The sequence below is a fragment of the Suncus etruscus genome, chromosome 8 (assembly GCF_024139225.1).
Source record: "Suncus etruscus isolate mSunEtr1 chromosome 8, mSunEtr1.pri.cur, whole genome shotgun sequence".
Classification (NCBI taxonomy): Eukaryota; Metazoa; Chordata; class Mammalia; order Eulipotyphla; family Soricidae; genus Suncus; species Suncus etruscus.
This window is the reverse complement of record NC_064855.1, coordinates 10872941-10899420: the sequence shown is the minus strand read 5'-3', so window position 1 is coordinate 10899420 and position 26480 is coordinate 10872941. Positions and strand designations below refer to the sequence as shown.

The 26480-nt window shown below is 38.0% G+C and overlaps 2 protein-coding genes and 1 pseudogene across 2 annotated transcripts in view; all 3 read right to left on the bottom strand.

Moving 5' to 3' along the window:
* Positions 1-26480, bottom strand: part of LOC126015454 (NADH dehydrogenase [ubiquinone] 1 alpha subcomplex subunit 6) — a 566806-nt gene that overhangs the window by 414307 nt on the left and 126019 nt on the right. The window lies entirely within an intron of this gene.
* Positions 3520-5302, bottom strand: LOC126015778 (olfactory receptor 8B3-like; annotated as a pseudogene).
* On the bottom strand, positions 22824-23756 carry LOC126015429 (olfactory receptor 145-like). Its single transcript, XM_049777954.1, has one exon. The coding sequence runs from the start codon at positions 23754-23756 to the stop codon at positions 22824-22826; it is 933 nt and encodes a 310-aa protein (XP_049633911.1).

Sequence of the window (26480 nt, the reverse complement as noted above, 5' to 3'; positions counted from 1 at the left end):
TGATAAAACCTTGACTGCCACTTGAGAATTGCATAACTTTGGAGCCAATTGGACTACTTCTGACTTAATGTCCTTGCCTATCTTTATTTGTTTTTTTGTTTTTGACCCACAAATGGAGGTGCTTAGGATTTCCTATTGGCTCTGCATTCAGAATCACTTCTTTTGTGCTCAGATGTCTATATGGCGTTCTGGAGACTGGATTTGGGTCAGCCACATGCAAGGCAAGTACCCTACCTGCTATACTATTGCTTCAGTCCCTGCCTTTGCCTCTCTTATTGGAATTCCTTTAAATTAAAAGATTCTTTCTTAAAATAAAAAAAACAGCTTCATAATAAGTATTATTAACTTTCAAATAACAATAATCTAAAATCTTAAATAAGTGATTAATTGGGGCATTTAAATATATTAAATTCAAGTACAAGAGCTGGTTTCTTCCATGGGTTCCAGATTTATCTTTACTCACCTTAGGATAATTCACCTTCAAAACCTATATTAAATGAAAATGCTGAGAGGGGTATAGTTTATACAACTATAAAGCCCCAATGGTTTGCAAATTCTCTCATGATTTGAGTTTGTGTGCAAAACAGAATTAATGACAAAAAAGTGATAGTTTTGATTAATCTCAGAAAGATCTCATCACCCTAAGGAATTACCTGTGATTAACTTCAGAAAGATCTCATCACCCAAAGGACAGGTTCAATACCTGGAACTACCTGGTCTCTGGGGCATCATGAGATATTGCACTGGAGATTCCCTGAGTACTTCTGGGTATGTTAATCCTCTGGTAACCCCCAAGTACTTTCTGGGTGACTTTGGTGGTCCCTGGCCCCACAGGAACCAAACAACAACACATTTTTCAGGTTCCAGCACTGAATTGTCTGGCCCAGTTGACCAAGAATTGTTGCAAGTGGCTCCCAGACCCCTTGAGGATTGCTTTGAAGAAAAAAAATTTAAGTCAATAATAATATAGACACTGTGCATTGTAAGATGCTATCAAAGGACAAAGTGTTATTACTGACATTGTTTTAAGCTAAATGTTGGATCTGAATCTCTTCTCTTGTTGCCCACAGAAGGCCCAAAGATATTTGCTGCTCAGGAAAACTTCTTAAGCTTCCTATTTAATAACCCATCTGTTTTCTGCATGTAGAATATATGATGTTTCAAATAATTTTGCATTAATTACATTTCCTTTTTATGTAGGGAATTATTCTCTCTTCTTCCCACTCAATTTTTTCTGGATTTTTATAATTTTATCACAATATTTTGAGATATTTATTCTGTGTTTAGTAATTTATATAATTTGTCTCCTTCTCAAATAAAAATAATACCCAGTTACACTCATGTATAGCCTCTATCATTCTCTCTTGAACTTCTATTTAAATTTTCACACACTCTATGTGTGACCTATATTCATATTCTTTACTCTCTGTTGTTATATAATTTATATATTTATATAAATATATATATTTATATAAATTTTTCTATTTATAATTTCTCTCTTTAGCTGTGTTTAGCCTAACATTCTGTCTATACATCTACATTTTATTCCAATAATTGTATATTTATTTTCCATCAGTTCAGAACTTAGTAGAGAAGAACAATGTTACATGTTATGCTCTTGAATTACTATTATGAACAGAAAAGTGTTTAAAATAATTAAAGGGGACTGAACTTGTGGTACAGTGAGTGGTAGAGTGTGGTACAGTATATCTTGAATGCAGACAACCTAGATATGATTTCCAGTATTCCATATGGTCCCCCAAGCCTTGTGAGGAGTGATTCCTGTGTGCAAAGTCAGGAGTACCTCTGGGTAACATTGGTTGTAGTTTAAAAAAATGAGCATCACTGACTATGACTAAAAATATTTTTTTAAATTCAGTGATGGAGTAGCCTAGATTTGATGAAACAAAATCCTTTACTTTCTTTTTTATTTATTTATTTATTTAAAGAAAATGCATCCCATATTTGACATAAATCATCATATACATTTGTTTCAAGGTGAAAAAAAGCAGTTATTAAAAAATAGAAAGAATATAAAGAAAAGCTAAAAACAAAGAAAAAAGAAAAAGTTCAGTAGCAAGTGTATTTGTGAAAATTATTGTATTTCCAATGAACTCATTAAAACAATAGCAGACAATTTAGTAAGCTCTTTATTTTTTAAGATAAGAGATAAAAATACAATAGAAAGGGTGTGTGTGTGTGTGTGTGTGTGTGTGTGTGTGTGTGTGTGTGTGTGTGTGTGTGTGTGAGTTGTTGTTTGCATAGGCCCAGAAAATATGGGAGAAATAGAAGGGAAAAGCCTTTGGCCTACATATATACCTTACCCCTGAAATATTCTGGCATAAGACCAACTCTGGGCACCAGGCATACTAGATTGTCCAAAAACCCTTTACTTTCTAGTCATTGCAGAGGAGTCTTCCTCAAATTCATCCCTGTCATCCATGAAGAGCACAAAGATGAACAGAAATACATGCTAAGAAAATATCCTAAAGAGAGGCAGAAAAGTATGCACAATTCACTGATTTTAAGGGGTCTAATCAAACTTATGTCAGAAAGAGCTTTGAACAAAGGAAAGGCACTTCTGCTATATCATGGAAAACCCCAAGTAGCTGGGTATTCAATACAACTGGTCTGTCCTTGTTTCCATATGCATAAGTTTCTATGAGGAAAGCAAGGTATCCTGATAAACAGAAAACAAAGGGAATGGTTAGTCAAAGTGATAATGCCAAACATCTTTTCTTTGACAAAGAAAACTGAATCAAAATATTTAGATGCAAAATAAAGTAATCTCAGTGGTCTTCATGGCATCTCTAATCTCTGGCAATTAAAAAATCTCTACCAATTAGAGAATGGAAAAATGGAGTCAAGACAGAGTATTAATTCACCTATCTTACATTAATTGACTTAGATAAGGACAATCCCAAAAATAGTTTTCCACTACAATGTGGGGTGATATAATCATTTTAAAATACACACACTTTCTAGAAAACAAAATCTCAAATACAATATATTTAATTATTCAATTTTATAACAGTAAAAGAAGTAAAGAAGATGCGTACCTGGTGAGAGATACCAAACATATCTATATACAAGAAGTAGAAAAGGATTGAAAGGAACCTTTTATTCAATGAACTGTGATTTTAAATATAGCACAAGAAATATACCTGTTGGTATATGCATATAAAATCACTTTACTTTTTCTTTTTACCCTTTTCTGAGTTAATTAGCACAAGTACCCTGGATCATGTCAACACTGAATCTCAGGTGATTTATGTTAAACTCTGGCTAATAAAAGTGGCAGTGGAAAGCAGCAGAGAAGAAGCTTAGCTGACTCAGTAAGATTCAAGACTGCTCCACACCTTTGGTTAAAAATGCAATTTTGACTCTGTCTCATTTCTTCTGCAAATCTGCAAGCTGAGATCCTGCAGAATTACCCCCCACATCTAACAACTGAAAATACTGAACATACAAAATCTACATAATGCAGAGAGAGTCACTGACCCTAATCAAAGTTTTCTCTTACTGAGCATTATTTTTCAAAGCAAATTTAACATCTTTGTTCCACTAGCTATAGATTAATGGGTTCAACATGGGAACCACGTTGGTATAAAATAAAATAAAATAAAATAAAATAAAAAGGATATTTTCCCCTGGTCCATGCATATAGAAGACAGTCTGGGGTACATGAATACATCTGAGTCTAAGAAAAGTGACACAGTGATGAAGGAGCTGCAGGTGTTAAAGGCTTGGACCTGCCCTCATTGGAGTTTATGTGGAATACACTAGAGAGGATAAAACCATAAGAGAAAAAATGGTAAGTGTGGGCACAACAGTGTTGATGTACACCACAATGTACACAATCGGCTCCCTGATATAGGTGCTTGTGCAGGAGAGTTGGAGCATGGGAGGAGGTACAAAAATAGTGGTTGATAGTATTAGCATCACAAAAGGTTGGTCTCAGCATAAACCCAGTGTGGGCAAGGGAGTCAGAAAATGCCATCAAGTAGGAAGTCGGCATTAGGCTGGAACACTTCTTGGGGGTCATGGCGATGCTGTACACCATTGGGGTACAGATAGCCACGTAGTGATCATAGACCATGGAGGAGAGCACATAGCACTCAGAAATGGAAAAGAAACGAAAGTAGTAAAGTCGGGTCATGGAACCTCGGTAGGAGATAATGTTCTTCTCTTTTACAAAGTTCATCAACATCTTGGGTGTAAACACACTAGAATAACAGAGGTCAACAAAAGATAAGTTAAAAAGAAATAAATACATGGCTGCTTGAAGATTTGAATTCAGCCCAATGAGTATCATCAGACCCATATTTCCCAACATGTGAAAATATACTTTACTAGGAAGACGAAGAACAAAGGAAGTAGTGATTGGATTGGTCTGTTAATCCTGCCAGGTTGATTTCAATCAGTGCAGAGCCATTAGTGGAGTCTTTCTTTTCTGGGGAAATCTGAAAGCACAGGTGGAAATATCATATAAAGCATAAGTCAGTTTTACCCTCAATATTTTCTCTTGTTCACATGGAATATCTAATAAAAACATTTAAATCAAACCCAACCCAGGTTTATATAATATGTATGAATGAATGATGAGATGAGATGAAAGTAAGAAAAATAAACTAGAAAGAAAGGTGTGTGTGTGTGTGTGTGTGTGTGTGTGTGTGTGTGTGTGTGTGTGTGTGTGGTGCCAGAGGGAATTACCTTTCAGTTACATTCTCTGACCTAAAACTTAATCCAGAGAATGCAAGAACTGCTGAATATGCAAACACAGCATGGAAAGAAATAAAGGGTAAGGCAAAACTTTGGAACAGAACTCATTATCTTTCTCTTATCTTGTCACTTTTTAATTCATTTTAACTCACTCCTAACCTGATAAAATTAGAGATATTAGCCTTCAAACAAGAATCTAGCCTCCATCTAATCCAAAAGTTAAGTGACCTGTATCAAGAAGAGGTTCATGCCTCGGGTCACAGAATAAAGGTATAAATATAAAGTCAGGTGGTCAGTCATGGAGCAGGAACTTCTCATTTATACACATCATTTGAACCTTCTAAAATCTCTACACATTTTCTTCCCCCACTCTCAAATAGTTGTTTTTTTTTTAGCTCATTTTGCACTAAGGTTCTGGACTGAATAAAATGAGGGTGAAAGCAGCATATCGTCGATCCTAAGACCTCTCTCTCTCTCTCTCTCTCTCTCTCTCTCTCTCTCTCTCTCAGACTTGATTACAAAAATTTAGAAACTCGCTCACCTGGGCTAGACTGTCAGCAATCATCCTGTTGTTACCCATGTGGCACTAGAAGAGTAATTTCAGGCTTCATGTATTTACTCATTGGATTGATCCTAAGAGTTGAATCCATACTTAATTTCTGATGTGCACTAGAAATCTCCCAGAACTCAAGATCAGAGTCTCTTATTAAGACTTTCCACCTTTGCCTGATTGTCTGCCTTCTGCAGCCTGTTAGGACTGTTACTAGATGGAAACAGAGAATCTCACATCCTTCCCATCAACCTTCCTTTTCCCAAACCTTTGGTCCTTCTCGTCAACACTATTATTCCTTATAAATTGAAGTCACTTCAATTTATATAATATAGTTCCTGACCGATTGTATCTAGTATCTCTTTCTCTTAGAAAATATATAGCTCCGAAAACTGCTGAACAAACCAATAAACTAGTTTGCAAAAATTTTATCATACTTAGATAACCTAGCTAGTTTAGACAAATAACCTCTAAAGAAGTCATACTCAAGCCATCTTTAATACAAGTGATTCAGGAGATCATTTCCTTAAACAATCCGAAACTCCAGCATAAAGATCAGTGGAGAAGCTAAGGAATACACATACAGTTGGGAATATGGAGATAAATGTTGGCAAATTTTTAAGTCCACCCAAACACCTGAGCCTTAGAAGAGGACCGAAAATCAACACTTACTGGTTTAGGAAATCAAAGAGTCACTAGCCTGCAAAACTAAGAAAACTATAGATGAACAATTCCACTAATTCAAAGGAGAACTCTCTCAGAAGATGGCAAAATCTATACTATTGGAACAGGAGGAACAAAAAACATGTTATCAAGCCATAATAGTAGGATTTCACAGATAGAGAATCACATAAACCAACTTGAAGACAAATTTCAAGCCAGCAGTGATAAAGAACTCCAAAAAGAAAGGAGAGAGAAGACATTAGAAGAAAATGTAAGGTACTTTATGAAGAAAAATAGAGAAGTAATCTCCAAATTATATGAATACCAGAGGGGAAGAAAAGGTAAAGAGGAAGAATAGTGAGGGAGATAATAGAAGAGAACTTTCCCATTCTTGGGAAAATGACTTCTCTACAAATCCAAGAGGCAAAAAGAGTGCCAAATAAAATGATCCTAATAGAACAACACCAAGACTTTTAATTATTAAAATGGCAAAAAAATAATAATAAAAGTGAAGAAAAGAAAAGAAAAAAGAAAGATGTATACTCTTTTTGTTTGTTTGTTTTGGGGCCACATCTAGTAGCTCTCGGGGGTTACTCCTGTCACTGCACTCAGAAATCGCTTCTGGCTTGGGAAACCATATGAGATGCCAAGGATCAAATCTGCTTCAGTCCTGGGTCAGCTATGTACAAGGAAAAAGCCTTACCACTGTGCTACCACTCTGGCTCCAAAAGATGTACTCTTGAAAGCAGTAAAGGAGAAGAAAAACCTCAAGTATAAAAAGAAAAAAACATAATAATAAAACCAGGTCTTCCATTTGAAACAATCTAAACAACAAAAGAGTGGGGAAAAAAAGAGTGGAATGGCATAATCAAACTACTAAAAGAAATTTTCAACCTAGAGTCCATACCTAGCAAGACTCATTTATATTGGAGTGAGGATTAAAAACATTCTTGGACAAAAAAATCCTCTCAATATTTATGCTAACCAAACTGAACCTAAATTAACTACTTAAAGAGCAATTACATAAACCAAATCCCCAATTGTAACAACAACTCTACACAATATAATGGCACAACAGCCCATTCTAGCAATAGTTTCCTTAAATGTCAATGGAATAAACTGTCCCATCAAAAGGTACAAAGTAGTGGGATCAGGAAAAAAAAACCAGTCATCTGCTGCCTGCAGGAAATGCACTTAAAAGTTCAGGATATATATAGGCTCAAAGTAAAAGAATGGAAAACAATTATACAAGCCACTAGAAAACAAAAAAGGCTGGAACAGTCACACTTATATCAGACCAAACTGTATTCAATCTCAAGAAAGTAGAGACAAAAATGGATACTACTTATTGATCAGGAGGAAAATAGACCAAGAAGTGCTAACTCTGATGAACATCTATGCACCAAATGTATAGTAAACAAAATATATAAGGCTTTTGCTCACAAACTTATGAAACATATGGGTGGAAACGTAAAAGTAGAGGGAGATTTCAACATGTCATTATCACCACTAGACATAATCACTAGTCAGAATATTAACAAAGACATAAGAGCCCTTAGTGAAAAACTAGAAGAATTAGTACCAATTGATCTATAAGTGCCTTTCATCTTCAAAAAGTTGAATACACGGGGCCAGAGTGATAGCACATTGGGTGTTTTCTTATTTTCTTTGCATGCAGCAGACTCAGGACAGACCTGGTTCAATTCCTGGCATCCCATATGGTCCCCCTAGCCAGGAGCGATTTCTGAATGCATAGCTAGGAGTAACCCCTGAGTGTCACTGGGTGTGGCCAAAGACATTTTTTTAAATGCTGAATATATATTCTTCTCAAGTACACATGGACCTCTCCAGGATAGATCACATTTTAGAACACAAGTCTAACCTACATAAAGTCACAAATATAAGAATTATATCAAGCACCCTATCAGATCACAATGTCACAGAGATCAAAATTGACTGTAAAAAGAATATGCAAAAAAAAGTTAACACCTGGAGACTAAACAACATGCTGCTCAATAGCATCATCAGGATCAAATAAAGATATTCCTTGAAATTAATGATAAGGAAAAAACAAATTGCCAAAATCTATAGAACACAGAAAAAGCAGTAATTAGGGGGAAACTCAGCAATACAGGCCTACGTTAGGAAAGAATAAAAATACAAAATCAACAACATAAAGGGACAACTTAAATATCTGGAAAACCAGCATCAAAGGAACCCAAACACAAGCATGAGAAAAATAATAATAAAAAGAGCAGAAATCAACAATATAGAAACAAAGAAAACAATACAAAGAATTAATGAGACCAGGAACTGTTTTTTTATAATTTTTATTATGATCAATGTGAAATACAAGCCTTTCACAGCAATATTTAATGTCATAGTGACATTGAATTAGGAGTATTCCCACCACAAGTGTTATCCTCCCTCCAACCCTGTTCCCAGCATCCCCTTCCTTTGCCATCTCTGGACTGGTCCCCACTGTGTATAGCTTTTTGAAGATTGGATGTCAATTCTGTTTTTGTTGACTTTGAGTTTGGTGTTTAAGTCTGATCATTTTTTATTTCTACTCAATGTTTATACAACTGTTTAATTCTGCTATCATCTATTTTCCCCTCAATTTATGAGGTAGAACAAGATGATTCAATTTATGTGGTTCTGTTTGAAAAAAAAAGAAAAGAAAAAAAAGAAAAAAGAAAACAAAAACAAAATATAAAAAACAAAACCAACAAACAAAAAATCAAGAGGAGTCCATCTACAGTCTATGAATGTTAATTTAAAAAGAATAAAGGAAACAAAATGAAGAAAATAATACGAAAAAAATTAACAGCAACAACCAAATAATCAATACACAAAAAGAAACAAAAATCAAACAAAAGATTAAAACCAGCAACTACAAAAAAGCACCACAGCAACAAATACAACAAACGAGAACTATGAGACCAAAAAAAAAGGAAAAAGAAAGAAAAGAAAAAAGAAATGAGGGCTGGTGTAGCAAGGGTTTTTGTTTTTATTTTGTTTTGTTTTGCGTATACACAGTAAATATTGGGGAAATTAGAAAGGCGAGTCCCTTGGCCTAAAAGATACAGGGTTTCTCCGCTCTTGAAGCATACTGTCTTGGGAATAACTACAGGCTCCATACATACTCCTTTTCACACCTCAAGGAATATTTTTGGTGCCAGAAAACTTTCTGCTCAATTGTGGCTAATAGAATCAGGCCTCTAACTAGAGATCTTGGTATTTACCCAAGTCATAGGATGAAGTCTAGGATAGTGTCTTTATGGTTCTAGCAGTTTTGTTCCATCACTGTTGTAACCAGTCTTCTGTAATTGGTTATTTTACAACTCCTAGGCCGAAGACTAGACTAGGGTCTTTCTTATTGGTCCCAGGATAAGTTATGCCCAGTCATGGTTGTCAGGGTCTTCACTCCCCACAAGAATATCTCAAAAGACATCAGGGAAGCCTATATTTCTTTTATCTGTTTAATACCTCTATAATAATACCTCTGAGTCTGCTTATCCCCAAATGTAAGGTAGCCTCTTACATCACTGTATTTTTCTCCAATTTTTTTAATTTATTTTTCTTTATTTCTTCTATCACATATTTTTTTTCTTTTTCTCTTTAACTTCACCTATTTTGGTTCTGCGTAGTATGAAAACCTACAAGAAAAAGTCTTGCGTGGGATAAAAGCTCTGGTCAAAACCAGGGCACAAAGATTGTGTGGCCTAATATTCTTACTCCCACATGCACCCAGCAATATAACATGGCACCATTCCTTTAAAAAAAAAAAGGCATGCTAAAAATAGGGGAAATCTTATATACAGAAACAAGCTCTTATCTACTAGAGATAAGAACCCATACATTGGGGCCGGAGAGATAGCATGGAGGTAAGGCAGTTGCCTTTCATGCAGAAGGACTGTGGTTCGAATCCTGGCATCCCATTGGTCCCCATGCCTGCCAGGGGCGATTTTTTAAGCATAGAGTCAGGAGTAAATCCTGAGCGCTGCTGGGTGTGACCCAAAAACAAACAAACAAATAAACCTCATACATTTTATAATACAGGGGCATCTCGCTCTCTGAACTTGTGTCCTGTAAACCCAACTTGGGCTCAATGAGATCAGTCAGCGACAGTCCAATCCTGAACCCTGGATCCCAAACATAGAACAGACACAGTTCCCTCCAACAGCACCAGAAAACAAAATACCCCTGGGAAATTCCTAATACTGTTCTAACGCCAACTTGCACCAATTTTGAAATGACATCCTGACAACAAGGAAATGGCAACAACTTGTTCTAAGAGCAGGTTGGTACTATCTAATCACATAATGGTAGATGAAATCAGAAGACATGTCATCCTCTGGTCTGTGCAAAAATCAAGATTGCTAACTACAGGAAATGGTTTTATAAAAGAATAAACAAACTAGACAAACCACTGGCAAGATTCACAAGAAAAAATACTCAAATAATTGGATCAAAAATTAAAGGTGAAAGATCACATCAGAATTCCAAGAAATCCAAGACATCTTGAGAGCTGATTATGAACAACTGTACTCAGTTAAGCTAGGGAACCTAGAAGAAATAGACAGATTTCTAGAAAAAAAAAATGTAATATCACGATATGAGAAGAATGTGGAAAGTCTAAACAGGCCAATCAAAATTAAAGGAATAGAAAAAAAAAATTAAGAACCCCGGGCTCCCTGTGTGTGACACCAGGCGGGGAAAATCCGTGAAAGTAAACCGGCCCAGTGGGGCACAACTGTCAAAAACTGTGAGTGTGACCTGTCTATGTCTGTCTACTGTCCTATTGCGTGAAACTCTTGCGAGTGGGGCAAAAAGAAGCCTCAGAAACCTCGCTCGCCCAGACGCCATTTTCAGGGAGGGACTACAGAGCATGAAAATCGGCTAAGCTTTGCAAAAGCCGGCTCCCTGTGTCTGACACCAGGCGGGGAAAATCCGCGAAAGTACACCGGCCCAGTGGGGCTCAACTGTGAAAAACTGTGAGTGTGACCTGTCTATGTCTGTCTACTGTCCTCTTGCGTGAAACTCTTGCAAGTGGGGCAAAAAGAGGCTCCAGCGGAGCACGGCCGCTCCGCTTTGCTACGCGGCCGTGAACTCTTTCTAAGGAAATAACTCCATTGCAACAAGAAGGAAAAATCACACTAAGAACGGCTCTATCATATTTCTCTCCGGACTGTCTTCTCTGTTGCATGCTCGGGCCTAAGATTTGACCCAGTGTGAGGCTTCATCCACGGAAGACTCCCCTCCCTTAGAGGCAAGTCAGCCCATCCAGAAAGAGAGAAGCCAGAGGAGTGTGCTGCCTGCACCATATAGACAAAGAATACCACCACAACACGTAGAAAAACGCACAATACAAGTGTGACAATGGGGAAACAACGCAGGTCAGCATCAGACATAGAGAATGAAGATGACAATTCTGAGGACCAGATAATGACCAACCAACGAATTAACCTCTCAGATAAGGACCTTAGACTAGCAATATGGAAGATGCACAACGAACTCCAAGAAACCATGGATCGAGTTGAACAGAACACTAATAAGAACCAAGAAAATATGAAGGCAGAAATCACAAAACTCCAAACAGAAATAACATGTCAACTAACAGGACTGAAAAAGTCAGTAAACGAAGTGAATGACAAAATGGATAAGCTCTGGGACAGGGTATCAGAAGCTGAGAATAGACTTGGTGCTGTGGAAGATGAGATACAAACAATTCCATACAGCAGGAGAGATTGGACAAAAAACTTAAAGCAAATGAGCAGACAATGGAAAAATTAGTCAAAGAATGGGAACAGATGAAAATAGAAGTCTATGATAAGATCAACAGAAACAACGTAAGAATCATTGGAGTCCCAGAGACCCAGGAAGAAAATTTCCAGGAAGAATCAACGGTCAAGAACATCATTAAAGAGAAACTTCCAGAGCTAAAGAATATATGTGATCAAATCCTGCATGCCTGAAGAGTACCAACCAAAAGAGACCCCAGAAAAACCACCCCAAGACACATCCTAGTCACAATGACAAATCCCACAGATAGAGACAGAATTCTGAAAACAGCAAGATCAAAAGGGGAAATCATGTTCAAGCAAGCTTCCCTGAGATTTACAGCAGACCTGTCACAAGAAACACTCAATGCCAGAAGGCGGTGGTGGGATATTGTGACAAGACTGAATGAAATGATTGCTTCACCCAGAATACTATACCCAACAAAACTCACTTTCCGGTTTGACGGAAGAATACATGGCTTCACAGACAAAAAACAGCTAAGAAACTTCACAGACACAAAACCAGTCTTAAGAGAAAAACTGAAAGACCTAATCTAAGACAAGACTACCCAAAAGACACACCAAATTTTGAAATAAAGATGGCGTTAAATCCCAGGACAATTCTTTCTCTCAATGTCAATGGACTAAATGCACCAGTTAAGAGACACAGAGTGGCTAAATGGATCAAAAAACTCAATCCAACCTTCTGCTGCCTACAAGAAACGCACCTGAATAGTCAGAATAAACATAGACTCAAAATAAAAGGCTGGAGAAAAATTATCCAAGCAAACAACACCCATAAAAAAGCTGGAGTGGCCATACTAATATCAGATAATGCAAACTTTATACTCAGGAAGGTTGTAAGGGACAAAGATGGACATTTTATATTAATCAAGGGGTATGTAGAGCAGGAAGAAATAACTCTCCTAAACATATATGCACCGAATGAGGGGCCAGCAAAATATTTAATACAACTGTTGACAAATCTGAAAAATAATATCAACAACAACACAATAATTGTGGGGGACCTTAACACGGCTTTGTCAACACTGGATAGGTCAACCAGACTGAAACCCAACAAGAATATATTAGACCTGAGGAGAGAAATGGAAGGAAAAGGCCTAGTGGATATATATATAGGACACTCCATCCCCAGAAACCTGGATACACATTCTTCTCCAATGTACATGGGACATTCACCAGGATAGACTACATGCTGGCACATAAAACATACCTCCATAAGATCAAGAGGATAGAAATTTTGCAGACTACCTTCGCTGACCACAAGGCTCTGAAATTATTTGTGAACTCCAAAGGGACTCAGAAGAAACACTTTAACACCTGGAAGTTAAACAGCCTCATACTCAATAACCAGTGGGTCCGAGATGAAATCAAGGAGGAAATCAAAAGGTTCCTGGAAACAAATGACAATCAAGACACAAACTATCAGAACTTATGAGACACAGCAAAAGCAGTACTGAGAGGAAAATTTATAGCTTTGCAAGCACACATCAGGAAGGAAGAAGGAGCTTACCTGAGTAGCTTAATGACACAGATACTAGAACTAGAAGATGCTCAACAAAAGGACCCAAGAATAGGAAGACAGAAGGAAATAACAAAGCTGAGAGCAGAAACCAACGAAGTGGAAACTCAAAAAACAATCCAAAAGATCAACGAAAACAGAAGTTGGTTCTTTGAAAAAATAAACAAGATTGATAGACCACTGGCAAACCTAACAAAGAAAGAGAGAGAGAGAAACTTGATAACTCGTATCAGGAATGAAAAAGGAGAGATCACTACTGATATGACAGAGATTCAAAGGGTAATCAGAAACTACTTTGAGAAACTCTACGCCACTAAAAATGAGAACCTGGAAGAAATGGATAAATTCTTGGACTCTTATAATCTTCCACGGTTGAAGGAAGAGGATGTAGCATATCTAAACACCCCCATCACCATTGATGAAATTAAAACAGTAATCAAATGTCTGCCGAAAAACAAAAGCCCAGGTCCAGATGGATTCACTAATGAATTCTATCAAACTTTCCAAGAGGAACTACTGCCAATCTTGGCAAGACTCTTTCATGAAATTGAACAAACAGAAACTCTTCCAAATAGCTTTTATGAAGCCAACATCACCTGGATACCTAAACCAGACAGAGACGCAACCAGAAAAGAAAATTACAGACCAATATCACTGATGAATGCAGATGCAAAGATCCTCAACAAAATCCTGGCAAATAGGATTCAATGCCTCGTTAAAAAGATCATCCACTACGATCAAGTAGGTTTCATCCCAGGAATGCAAGGCTGGTTTAACATCCGAAAATCTATCAACATAATACACAACATCAATAACAAGAAAAATAAAAACCACATGATCATATCAATAGATGCAGAGAAAGCATTTGATAAGGTCCAACACCCATTCTTGATCAAAACTCTCAGCAAGATGGGAATGGAGGGAACCTTTCTCAATATAGTGAAGGCCATCTACCACAAGCCAGTGGCAAATATTATCCTCAATGGAGAAAAACTGAAAGCCTTCCCTCTAAATTCTGGCACAAGACAAGGCTGTCCTCTCTCACCACTCCTATTCAACATAGCACTGGAAGTACTTGCTGTAGTGATTAGGCAAGAAAAGGATATCAAGGGAATCCAGATAGGAGAGGAAGAAGTCAAGCTCTCACTGTTTGCAGATGACATGATACTCTACTTAGAAAACCCTAAAGACTCTATCAAAAAGCTTCTAGAAACAATAGACTCATATAGCAAGGTGGCAGGCTACAAAATCAACACAAAAAAATCAATGGACTTTCTATACACCAATAGTAATAAGGATGAAATGGACATTAAGAAAACAACCCCATTCACAATAGTGCCACAAACTCAAATATCTTGGAATCAACTTGACTAAATATGTGAAGGACCTATACAAAGAAAACTATAAAACTCTGCTCCAAGAAATAAGAGAGGACACAAGGAAATGGAAATGCATACCCTGCTCATGGATTGGCAGGATTAACATCATCAAAATGGCAATACTCCCCAAGGCATTATACAGATTTAATGCCATCCCTCTAAAGATACCCATGACATTCTTCAAAGAAGTGGATCAGACACTTTTGAAATTCATTTGGAACAATAAACACCCTAGAATAGCTAAATCAATCATTGGGGAAAAGAATATGGGAGGAATTACTTTCCCCAACTTTAAACTGTACTACAAAGCAACAGTTATCAAAACAGCATGGTATTGGAATAAGGATAGGTCCTCAGATCAGTGGAATAGGCTTGAATACTCAGAAAATGTTCCCCAGACATACAACCACCTAATTTTTGATAAAGGAGCAGGAAATCCTAAATGCAGCAGGGAAAGCCTCTTCAACAAGTGGTGTTGGCACAATTGGATAGCCACTTGCAAAAAATTGAACTTAGACCCCCAGCTAACATCATGTACGAAGGTAAAATCCAAATGGATTAAAGACCTCGATATCAGCCCCAAAACCATAAGATATATAGAACAGCACATAGGCAAAATACTCCAGGACATTACAGGCATCTTCAAGGAGGAAACTGCACTCTCCAAGCAAGTGAAAGCAGAGATTAACAGATGGGAATATATTAAGCTGAGAAGCTTCTGCACCTCAAAGGAAATAGTGCCCAGGATACAAGAGCCACCCACTGAGTGGGAGAAACTATTCACCCAATACCCATCAGATAAGGGGCTAATCTCCAAAATATACAAGGCACTGACAGAACTTTACAAGAAAAAAACATCTAACCCCATCAAAAAATGGGGAGAAGAAATGAACAGACACTTTGACAAAGAAGAAATACACATGGCCAAAAGACACATGAAAAAATGTTCCACATCACTAATCATCAGGGAGATGCAAATCAAAACAACGATGAGATACCACCTCACACCCCAGAGAATGGCACACATCACAAAGAATGAGAATAAACAGTGTTGGCGGGGATGTGGAGAGAAAGGAACTCTTATCCACTGCTGGTCGGAATGCCGTCTAGTTCAACCTTTATGGAAAGCGATATGGAGATTCCTCCAAAAACTGGAAATCGAGCTCCCATACGATCCAGCTATACCACTCCTAGGAATATACTCTAGGAACACAAAAATACAATACAAAAACCCCCTTCCTTACACCTATATTCATTGCAGCTCTATTTACCATAGCAAGAGTCTGGAAACAACCAAGATGCCCTTCAACAGACGAATGGCTAAAGAAACTGTGGTACATATACACAATGGAATATTATGCAGCTGTCAGGAGAGATGAAGTCATGAAATTTTCCTATACATGGATGTACACGGAATCTATTATGCTGAGTGAAATAAGTCAGAGAGAGAGAGAAAAACGCAGAATGGTCTCACTCATCTATGGGTTTTAAGAAAAATGAAAGACACCCTTGTAATAATAATTTTCAGACACAAAAGAGAAAAGTGCTGGAAGTTCCAGCTCACCTCAGGAAGCTCACCACAAAGAGTGATGAGTTTAGTTAGGGAAATAACTACATTTTGAACTGTCCTAATAATGAGAATGTATGAGGAAAATGGAGAGCCTGTCTAGAGTACAGGCGGGGGTCGGGTGGGGCGAAGGGAGACTTGGGACATTGGTGGTGGGAATGTTGCACTGATGATGGGTGGTGTTCTTTACATTACTGAAACCCAAAACCAATCATGTATGTAATTAAGGTGTTTAAATAAATTAAAAAAAAAGAACCCCTCCCAGAATAAAAGTCCTGGACAATGAAGTTTCACAGGTGGATTTTATCAAGCATTCAGAAAAGAGTTACTACCATTGATCCTTAGACTCTTCCAAAACTTCAAAAAGAAAAGAATCCTCCCTAATACCTTCTATAAAGCTAATATCACACTCATTCCCAAAGATACCACCAAGTCAGTCTTAGGGCAAGATGCTTTGTGGGTAGAGATACCCTGTTTCTAGGACAAAAGTTTTTTCTTTCTATCTCCTCCAACTTTTGCTGAACATATACAAAATATTGCCAATCTTTATCTTTTAGTTAGAGGCATCTGTCGTTTTCTTAAAACCATGTGATATGAATTACTTTGTTTTTCTATAAAGTCAATTAGGGGGAAATGTTGTATTACTGGGTCCTACTTTAATCAGTATTCATTCTCCACTCTACAGTGTTATCTGGTGATTAGATTGCTGGGTCCCTCACATATCAAAAGGTGAATAAGGAACCAGTGGTAGGGCGTTTGCCTTGCAAGCAGCCAACCCAGGACCAACAGTGGTACAAATCCTGGCATCCCTTATGGTCCCCTGAGCCTGCCAGGGATTATTTCTGAGCACAGAGCCAGGAGGAACCTCTAAGTGTCGCCAGATATGACCCAAAAACCAAAATAAATGGTTAATAAAATATTTTCAATTTAATATTAACAAAAATAATCCAACCAAAATGGTTTGAGTTGGGACTAAACTGATAATACAGTAGGTAAATCACTTGCCTTACATGCAACTAGCTCAATTTTAGTCCCTAAAACCCCATATGGGTTCTGAGCCCCATATGAGCCCCTGAACATAGAGACAGGAATAAGTCTGAGTACTACCTTGTGTGACCCCAAAACAAAACAAAAATAAAACAAAAAGATTAGACTCTTTTACTAAAAGACATTGAAATTATCAATGACATATGATTCATTCCATTATCATTAGTAATCTATAAAGATCAATATAAAATAAAATATTTTCACAAATCTGCTAGACCAGCTTCTTATAGTGAGAAGAGATGCTGGTGAAGATGTAGGGAAAGAGGAGTCATCACCTTCTGTTAATTAAATAAATTAGCCTAACCTCTATGAAGAACAATATGGACATCTCTCAAAAAATTAAATAGCCCTATCCTACCCATATAGAACAAATATTTACATCAAGATTTATATCAAAAGGAAAATTTAAGAGGATAGCAATGGAATATTAGCCCTCCTGTCTTCTTTTTATTTTTACTAAAATACCATGATTTGCAGCATTAGTCGTAGTTGGGTTTTAGACATATGTCCCAGCACTAATTCCAACACCACTGTCCTCTTCCCTCAAACAAGTTCCACAATTCCTTCCCCAGCCTCCACACCCAGCCCTAGCCTACCATATGCACATTTTGAAGTTTGGTTGTTGAATTTGGAATATCTTGTCTTTAGTATTGTTCAGATATTTATCTAACCACCCTTTAAACCTCTCATATATTTAGATCCCCTTAGCTCTGGTTTCTGTTGCTTCCTGTCTTCCTTTTCTCCCTGCCTCAATTTCTTTCCTTTTATGCTCTTTTCCTCTCTATACTCTGAGGCAAAGGATAATCTAGACATAACCTCTCAAACACTGTATTCCATTCTCCAGTTATTCTATATTCCACATTGGTCCTCTTGTCTTTATGGAAAAGTTATTCATAATATGTAAGCTCTTAAAACTACATAAATGCACATCAATGTTGAATTGACTTTTAAAAATTGTGGTGTATACATGGAATGGAATATTATCTGATATCTAGCACTCTATGTGGTCCCCTAAATCCTTTCAGATGTTACTCCTAAGCAAAAAAGAACTCAGGAATAAGCCCTGAGCACAGCCCCTTATAGCCACCCAAATTTTAAAATATATTATTTTTATCACATATAACAAAATAGTGCTTGAAAAAAGTCCTTTAAAGATTTTATTAAAACAGAAAAGAGGTGCCAAAACTATGCACAGGAGACAGGGCATTTGCCTTGCACACAGTAGACCCAGGTTTGATCCTTGACATCTCCATGGTCTCCAAGCCTCCCAGGAGTAATTTCTGGGCACAGAGCCAGGAAGAACCCTTGTGTGCTTCCAGGTGTGCTCACCCCCAAACACACACAAAGAGTTAGAAAATAAAACTATAGACCACTAAATGACAAATATATTCTCATTAACAAATCAATAAGCATGATGTGCAACATACTACAAATAGAGATAATGAGAGTAGACATGAAGTCCCCACCACCCAGTCACTGTTGGAAAATCCTCCACGTATTACCTATTGATCTGGCTTACTCTGAGCCATGTGGTCCAGTGCTACCTCTCTACATGGACCTCTCTGCATGAGCCATTCTAGATGAAGAATGCTGTCACATAGATTTGGCACTTAGCTCTCAGTCTCTATGAAGTTTAAGAAACTAATAAACGTATGTAAGTGGAGTTTATTGTTAAATATAGCTTAAGAAGGGGCCGGGTGGTGGCGCTGGAGGTAAGGTGCCTTGCCTGCACTAGCCTTGGACGGACCGCGGTTCGATCCCCCGGTGTCCCATATGGTCCCCCAAGCCAGGAGCAACTTCTGAGCACATAGCCAGGAGCAACTCCTGAGCGTTACTGGGTGTGGCCCAAAAACCAAAAAATATATATATATATAGCTTAAGAAATCAAAATAATATAAAATGGCATTACAAAAGTAATGATTACATTATTACAATGCCAAAGAACTTCCTCTATATTGCCAGAGAACTTCCCTACTATTACATTTGGATGCTCCCTTTTAACACTTAATCTTCTTATTTTAAATCACTTAAATAATTACTAGCCACTCTGATCTTCAATTTCCCATCAAAAAAAGATATTTGATCACCTCTTCTGTGCTGATTTTTGTTGTTTTGGGGCCACACTCAGTGATCCTTGGGAACTAATCCTGACTCTGCATTTAGGGATCTTTCACAGTAGTGCTCGGAGGACCAGAATGGAGACTGGGGAATCACATCTTGGTTAGCTTATACAAGGCAAATGCCCAATTCAATGTACTACCTCTCTAGCCCCATGTTATCTAGAAAAAAAATTAAAATGAAAGCTGTCAAAAGTAGAGATAATTCATAATGTTTACAGAGGCACAATGTTTGTCCTGCATTTCTGTGGCCTTTCATCTTTTTTCAGTCACTACATTCATCAAGACATTTCAAAACTTTCTTCTGGCCAGAAAAAATTTTTTTTTCGGGCCACACCGGTTTGATGCTCAGAAATCGCCCCTGGCTTGGGGGGACCATATGGGACGCCGGGAGATCGAACCGCGGTCCTTCCTTGCCTAGCACTTGCAAGGCAGACACCTTACCTCTAGAGCCACCTCACCGGCCCCTGGCCAGAGTTTTTTTATTTTAACATCTTTGTTCCTGGAGAAGACTCTGTGAGATACATGAATGTATCTGATGCAAAGAAAAAAGAAACATCGTTGGTGTGGGAGCTGTAGGTACCAAAGGCTTTGGACCTATCCTCTGTGGATGTTGATGTGGAAGGTGCAGAAAAGAATAAAACCATAAGAGATAAAGATAGTGAGACTCATCATAGTGATGCTAATAATGGTCACCCCAATGCAATCTACCAGCACATAATCTAGCTCTCTTGTGCAGAAGAGCTGGATCAGGTGAACCATGTCATATAGATTGTGATTAATGGTGTTGATATCCCTGAATTCAGACTCAATACACATCCAGTGTGGGCCACAGGTATAAAAATTGCTACCAAGTCTGAACCTAGTGAAGACAATAGCATGCTGTAGGGGACATTGTGATAGTTTCCATTAGTGACTTACAGATGGTCACACAGAGATCATACCATGGATGCCAGCACAAAAGATTCAGAAATGCCATAAACACACACACACCCTCCCACTGTGCTCTACTGCTCCTGCTCCATAATAACACATTTCTATGGTGGACAAGTGAAAGAAATAAAAGAACATGGGAGTGTGACAAAGAGAATTTAGCTCAATTAGAATGATCAAACCCAAAGTGTTTGGGTTAGCACTTAGAAATCTGTCCATTATATGTTGATTATCCTAAAATAATGCCACTTGTAACTATTAAAAAAAACCTCTTGGGGCCAGAGCAATAGCACAGCAGGTAAGGTGTATTCCTTGCATGAGGCCACCTGGGTTCATCCTCCCAACATATGGGAATGTGGTCTCCTAAGCACCACTAGAAATGACCACTGAACACAGAATCTTGATCATCATCAGGTGTGGCCCCAAAAATCAAAACAAAACAAATAAAACCTCTTTATAAATTTATAACATTTTATTTATTGCTTGCCAAATAATACGGGAAAAGGTACAACCTAAGCATAATTTGGAATTTATCATTTTTATAAATCTTTGAAATTGAAACAGATTCACTTGCATTTGAGGTTTCATAAATGAAAGATGAGCGATCAAACTAAATATATTCAAGTATATACAGCCCCACAATCTTTATAAATATATATGAACAGCAGAGATATTATTTACTTATAGTCACACTTTTTCAAAGGAAAATGAAAAGAAGTAAAAAGAAAGCAAAAGAAAAACAAAACTTCTTTATGAACTATTTTAAATGTACAGAATTTATGAAATAAGTAACTACATATAACTTTTTTGATAAAGAAAAATTTAGAGTTAGTAACATGAGGCATTTTTCTACATAATCAGAAAATAGGCACAGTCCATTTTTAAAAGTTTCTCATTTAACATTTATGGAATTAAAATGAACTAACCAACATGATTTTTACAAGACTGGTCAACCTGAAATCAGGAAGCTAACAATTTATCTGGGCATTTTTATTAAGAAACTATAGAGTAGAGAGGTCAAGGATGCCATCCAACTGGTGGGATACATATTGGTCATGTACAAGGCCCTAAGCTCGATTTCCAGTGCCCCATGGCCCAGAAACCACTGTGAGTGTCCCTCCACTAAAAAATAAATGGTGTGGCATAAACCATTCATTTATTTCATTTTCAGTATGATGCCTCCACTTATCCCTTATTATATTTTTTCCAGTGTAAAATATTTTCAGTTTATTTTGACAAAACAGTTCAGATTCTCTCATGTCACAGCATATCAATAAATGATGTACATAAATTTTATATTACATATCGTCTAATATTTCCAATCATGGAGTTGCAAAGTACAAATGCTGATAGCTTAAGTACAGGTAGTATTTTAATTAAGAAATAAATGAGGGCCCGGAGAGTTAGCACAGCGGCGTTTGCCTTGCAAGCAGCCGATCCAGGACCAAAGGTGGTTGGTTCGAATCCCGGTGTCCCATATGGTCCCCCGTGCCTGCCAGGAGCTATTTCTGAGCAGACATCCAGGAATAACCCCAGAGACAGCCAGGAGTAACCCCAGAGCATCACTGGGTGTGGCCCCAAAACCAAAAAAAAAAAAAAAAGAAAGAAAGAAACAAATGAGTATTCCAACACATAAGTGAAATGATATTTTAATGAAAAAGATTTAATTCCACAGGATGTCTTTTTTCAAAAGCAATTAAATCGAGTCTGTGATTTCAAGTTTAAACAAGTATTGTTTGAAGTAAGAAAAGGCAATCAACTCCTAAGAGGCATATTATAGCATGTAACATATTTCTGACCATTTCTAACAGAATTCAAGTTTTAGAACGTGTAGTCTAATAAAAAAAAAGAATTAGAGAAAAGAACTCTAACTCCTTTCTGAGGAAACTAATGCTAATTGTTATCTTGACACAAAATTACATTAATAATATTGGTGTTTTTTTTTACCACTCAGACTACATCCTCTCCTATCTTTTCCAAAGGAAGGGAAGAACGATTATTCCTTATTATATTATGAGAGTTTCATATTTATAAAAATATGCATGAGATCTCTGCAAACAGAAGCTTAGTATATATGACTATATATTAGTATATTATTTACAGTTGAAAGCTGGATTATCAGCAGTGGGGGGTGTCAAGACAGGAGTAGATGTAGATTACCTGGACCTTGTCCAAAAGCACATCATAAAAGCAGCTTCAGGATGCAGTTGCATCATAATTATTTGATCACTAACAGAATTATTCACCTTTTCCAGGAGTAAGTAACAAACTTCCAAAATGACCATAGAAAACTGAACTGTTTCATCTCAACTCTTATTTGGATGGTAAAAGATGGTAAGCAAAGAACTCGAGAAACCATGAAGAGAGAGGATATTATGATTTAAAAAGTGAAGACAAATTATGAGCAAATGTTATTTCATCAAGGTATAAAAGATAATAGTATCCAACAGCTTCTGTCTAAATATATTTTTATAAAATAAAATGCCAGTCCTACCTAGAACTGTGTGCAAAATCTCTGCTTAAATTTTTGTCCTGCTGAGAGTTTTTCTGAGAGCAAGTTTGACATCTTTATTCCTCAAGCTGTAGATTAAGGGGTTCATCATGGGAACCACACTTGTATAAAACACAGAAGAGATTTTACCTTGGTCCATGGACACAGAAGAAGATGGTTTGAGATACATGAATGCAGCTGAGCCGAAGAAGAGAGACACAGCAACGATGTGGGAGCTGCAGGTGCTGAAGGCTTTGGACCTGCCCTCTGTAGAGCTCATGCGGAGAATGCTGGAGAGGATGAATCCATAAGAGACAAAAATGGTGAAACTGGGCACAATAAGTGTGATGCCCACCACAATGAACACAACAAGTTCATTGATGTAGGTGTCTGTGCAAGAGAGTTGGAGCACAGGGAGGATGTCACAAAAATAGTGGTTGATGGTGTTGGCATCACAGAAGGTCAGTCTCAGCATGAATCCCGTGTGAGTCAAGGCTTTTGAAAATGAGATGAAGTAAGAACCCAACATTAGGCTGGAACACACCTTGGGGGACATGGTGATGCTGTACATCAGTGGGTGACAGATGGCCACGTAGCGATCATAGGCCATGGAGGTCAGCACATAGCACTCAGAAATGGCAAAGAAACAGAAGAAGAAAAGCTGGGCCAGACAGCCTCTATAGGAAATAATGTTCTTCTCGGCTACAAAGTTCACCAGCATCTTGGGTGTAAATACGGTAGAATAGCAGAGGTCAATAAAGGACAAGTTAAAGAGGAAAAAGTACATGGGGGTCTGGAGATTTGAATTCAGCCCAATGAGCGTCATCAGACCTAAATTTCCCAACACGATGACCATATACATTACAAGAAAGATGAAGAACAAGGGGAGTTGGAGATCAGGTTGGTCTGTTAATCCCATCAGAATGAATTCTGTCACAAAGGAACCATTTTGAAGAGCCATTCTTTCCCAAGAAGATCTGCAAGCATAGAAATAGAGGTTTACAATAAGTAAAAATCCAGCCTTTACTTTATCTTGTCCTACAAGAAGAGATATTTGTTGGAAATATCTGCACTATCTCATTCAAGGCCCCTCTGCTTTTACCATTCTCATAATACTGAATAACATAATCTTCATGAGCTAAGACAGGGGCTCTGTGGACTAAGTATGGACAAGATAGTGTCTTCTCTCCCAAATTTTCATCACTTTCTCTCTTCCCTCAAGCAGGAAAACTGGAGGTAACAGTTCCAAATTCCTGTGTCTGGCCTCCTGCAGATTATTGTTGTTGTTGTTGTCTTTGAGCCACATATGTGGCTCAAAAATGGAAGGAAGGGAGGGAGGAAGGAAGGAAGGAAGGAAGGAAGGAAGGAAGGAAGGAAGGAAGGAAGGAAGGAAGGAAGGAAGGAAGGAAGGAAGGAAGGAAGGAAGGAAGGAAGGAAGGAAGGAAGGAAGGAAGGAAGGAAGGAAGGAAGGAAGGAAGGAAGGAAGAAGGAAGGAAGGAAGGAAGGAAGGAAGGAAGGAAGGAAGGAAGGAAGGAAGGAAGGAAGGAAGGAAGGAAGGAAGGAAGGAAGGAAGGAAGGAAGGAAGGAAGGAAGGAAGGAAGGAGGGAGGGAGGGAGGGAGGGAAGGAGGGAGAGAGGGAGGGATGGAGGGAGGGAAGGAAGGAAGGAAGGAAGGAAGGAAGGAAGGAAGGGAGGAAGGAAGGAAGGAAGGAAGGAAGGAAGGAAGGAAGGAAGGAAGGAAGGAAGGAAGGAAGGAAGGAAGGAAGGAAGGAAGGAAGGAAGGAAGGAAGGAAGGAAGGAAGGAAGGAAGGAAGGAAGGAAGGAAGGAAGGAAGGAAGGAAGGAAGGAAGGAAGGAAGGAAGGAAGGAAGGAAGGAAGGAAGGAGAAGGGAATAGTAAGGGGAAGGAAGAGGAAGGAGGGGATGGAAAGGAAGGGAAAGGAAAGGAAGGGAAGGAAAGAGAAGAAAGGGAAGAGAAGAGAAGGGAAGAAGAGGAGGAAAAAGCAATTGTAAAGTGAGCTTTTATCCCTGTTTCTTACACACACACACACACACACACACACACACACACACAGTACAAAAACTCACTGTGATACTCAGCTCTCAATACCTCAGAAGACTTTGCTGTTCCAAAAATCAGATTTTTCTGAAAACTCACAGCAACGAATAGGAAACTAGTATCTCCCCCATCTCACATGAGAGGCAGACCACAAATGCTCCTCAGGGACTTGCCCTCTCAGGCCAGACACTCTCAGTGTTCCCTCATCTCTGCTTTGCCACTGTAGTCCCAGGAGAGCAATGCTGACCCCTGCCTTTGGTTCCTTGAGTCCTTGATGCTGAGGAGACTCCGTTTCAGCCCTGGCCTGTGGATCTTTCTGAGCCACAGCTCACAACTTTGCTGACCCTGATTATGAGTTCTTTCAAACAGTGGGGGAAAGTCCAGCATTTATGGTTGTCACCTTCACCACTTGGTAAGCTTGAGATGACTGAATGGGAGGTCTTTGTCCTACTCTACCTGGTAACAAACAAATGGGCACAAGGCTGCTCAGGCTCTTCCCTGGGGCACAGGCCCCACATGGAATAAGGGAAACAATAGAATTATTTTCACTCTTGACCTGGGTTCTATAGCTGACACCTCGGGATTCAAGATTTCACTTAATTTTTCCCTCACTGTTACTCCAGGGACTGTGCAATCTACCAAAACAGAGAAGAAAATAAATGCTCAACTCCCTAACATTTTTTCTCTCTTTACCACTTACTTTTCATGTTCTAAATGGAAATTTTTTTCTACCCCTGAGATTCTTTCTTTCTTTATCTTTATTTTATTTTTTTAGATGTGGCCACTGTCTCTTTCCTGGGAGACACCCGAAATCTTTTGCAATGTCATATATTCCTTCTAATATTTTAACTTTTAAATGACTGCCAGAAAATCCTACCTAACTGTCCTATTGAGATTTTATCCATTACTGGGGTCACCTTTTTGACATAAAAACAATAGGCTTCATGGGATTAGAGGGGATATATGTACGATTACTGCCACTAAGCTGACTATGATTCCTGGAAAGAGTCGATATATTTCTGCTGTTTCAGCTTTTGAACACAGGAGTGTGAGAAGCTACTCTTTCATGGAGTTTCTGTGATTTTAAAATACAATTAAATAAAATAACCAAATATTACCTTGCTGTGAGATACAGTAGTATATTAATAACACATCCTACATGTCAATAACTGAGTCTTCATGAATCCCAATCTTCTATAGTAATACTCAGACTCTACCCTAATTCTTCTGTCCTCCAACAAGTGATAGATTCTAGAACAGCTTGCATTTCTGTCATATTTCTTTAGTAAGTTCTTTATAAATTACATAAGAACTTGATCCATTATTTTATGAAGCCCTTGGAAGATCTGCCACATTTCTCATGTGCTAAACAAATACATGATCCCTTTCTTGAAGCCAGCATAGATTTATACAGCACCTTTTTGTCCTACTATTTCAGTCTTTAGGTAGTTCTCCTTGACCCTCTGGGAAAATGGCCTTTTCTCATAAAACCAAAGTGGCAGCCTTCAAAATTAACACACAAAAACTCAAGCCTTATTATATACAAATAATGATAGAGGAGAAGTTAACTTCCATAAATAATAACTAAAGCAATCCTCAGAAAAAAGAATATGGGAGACTTCACTTTTC

Bases quoted from the DNA above. Each gene is read 5' to 3' on its own strand.
- LOC126015429 (XM_049777954.1), bottom strand. From the start codon at position 23,756: ATGGCTCTTCAAAATGGTTCCTTTGTGACAGAATTCATTCTGATGGGA.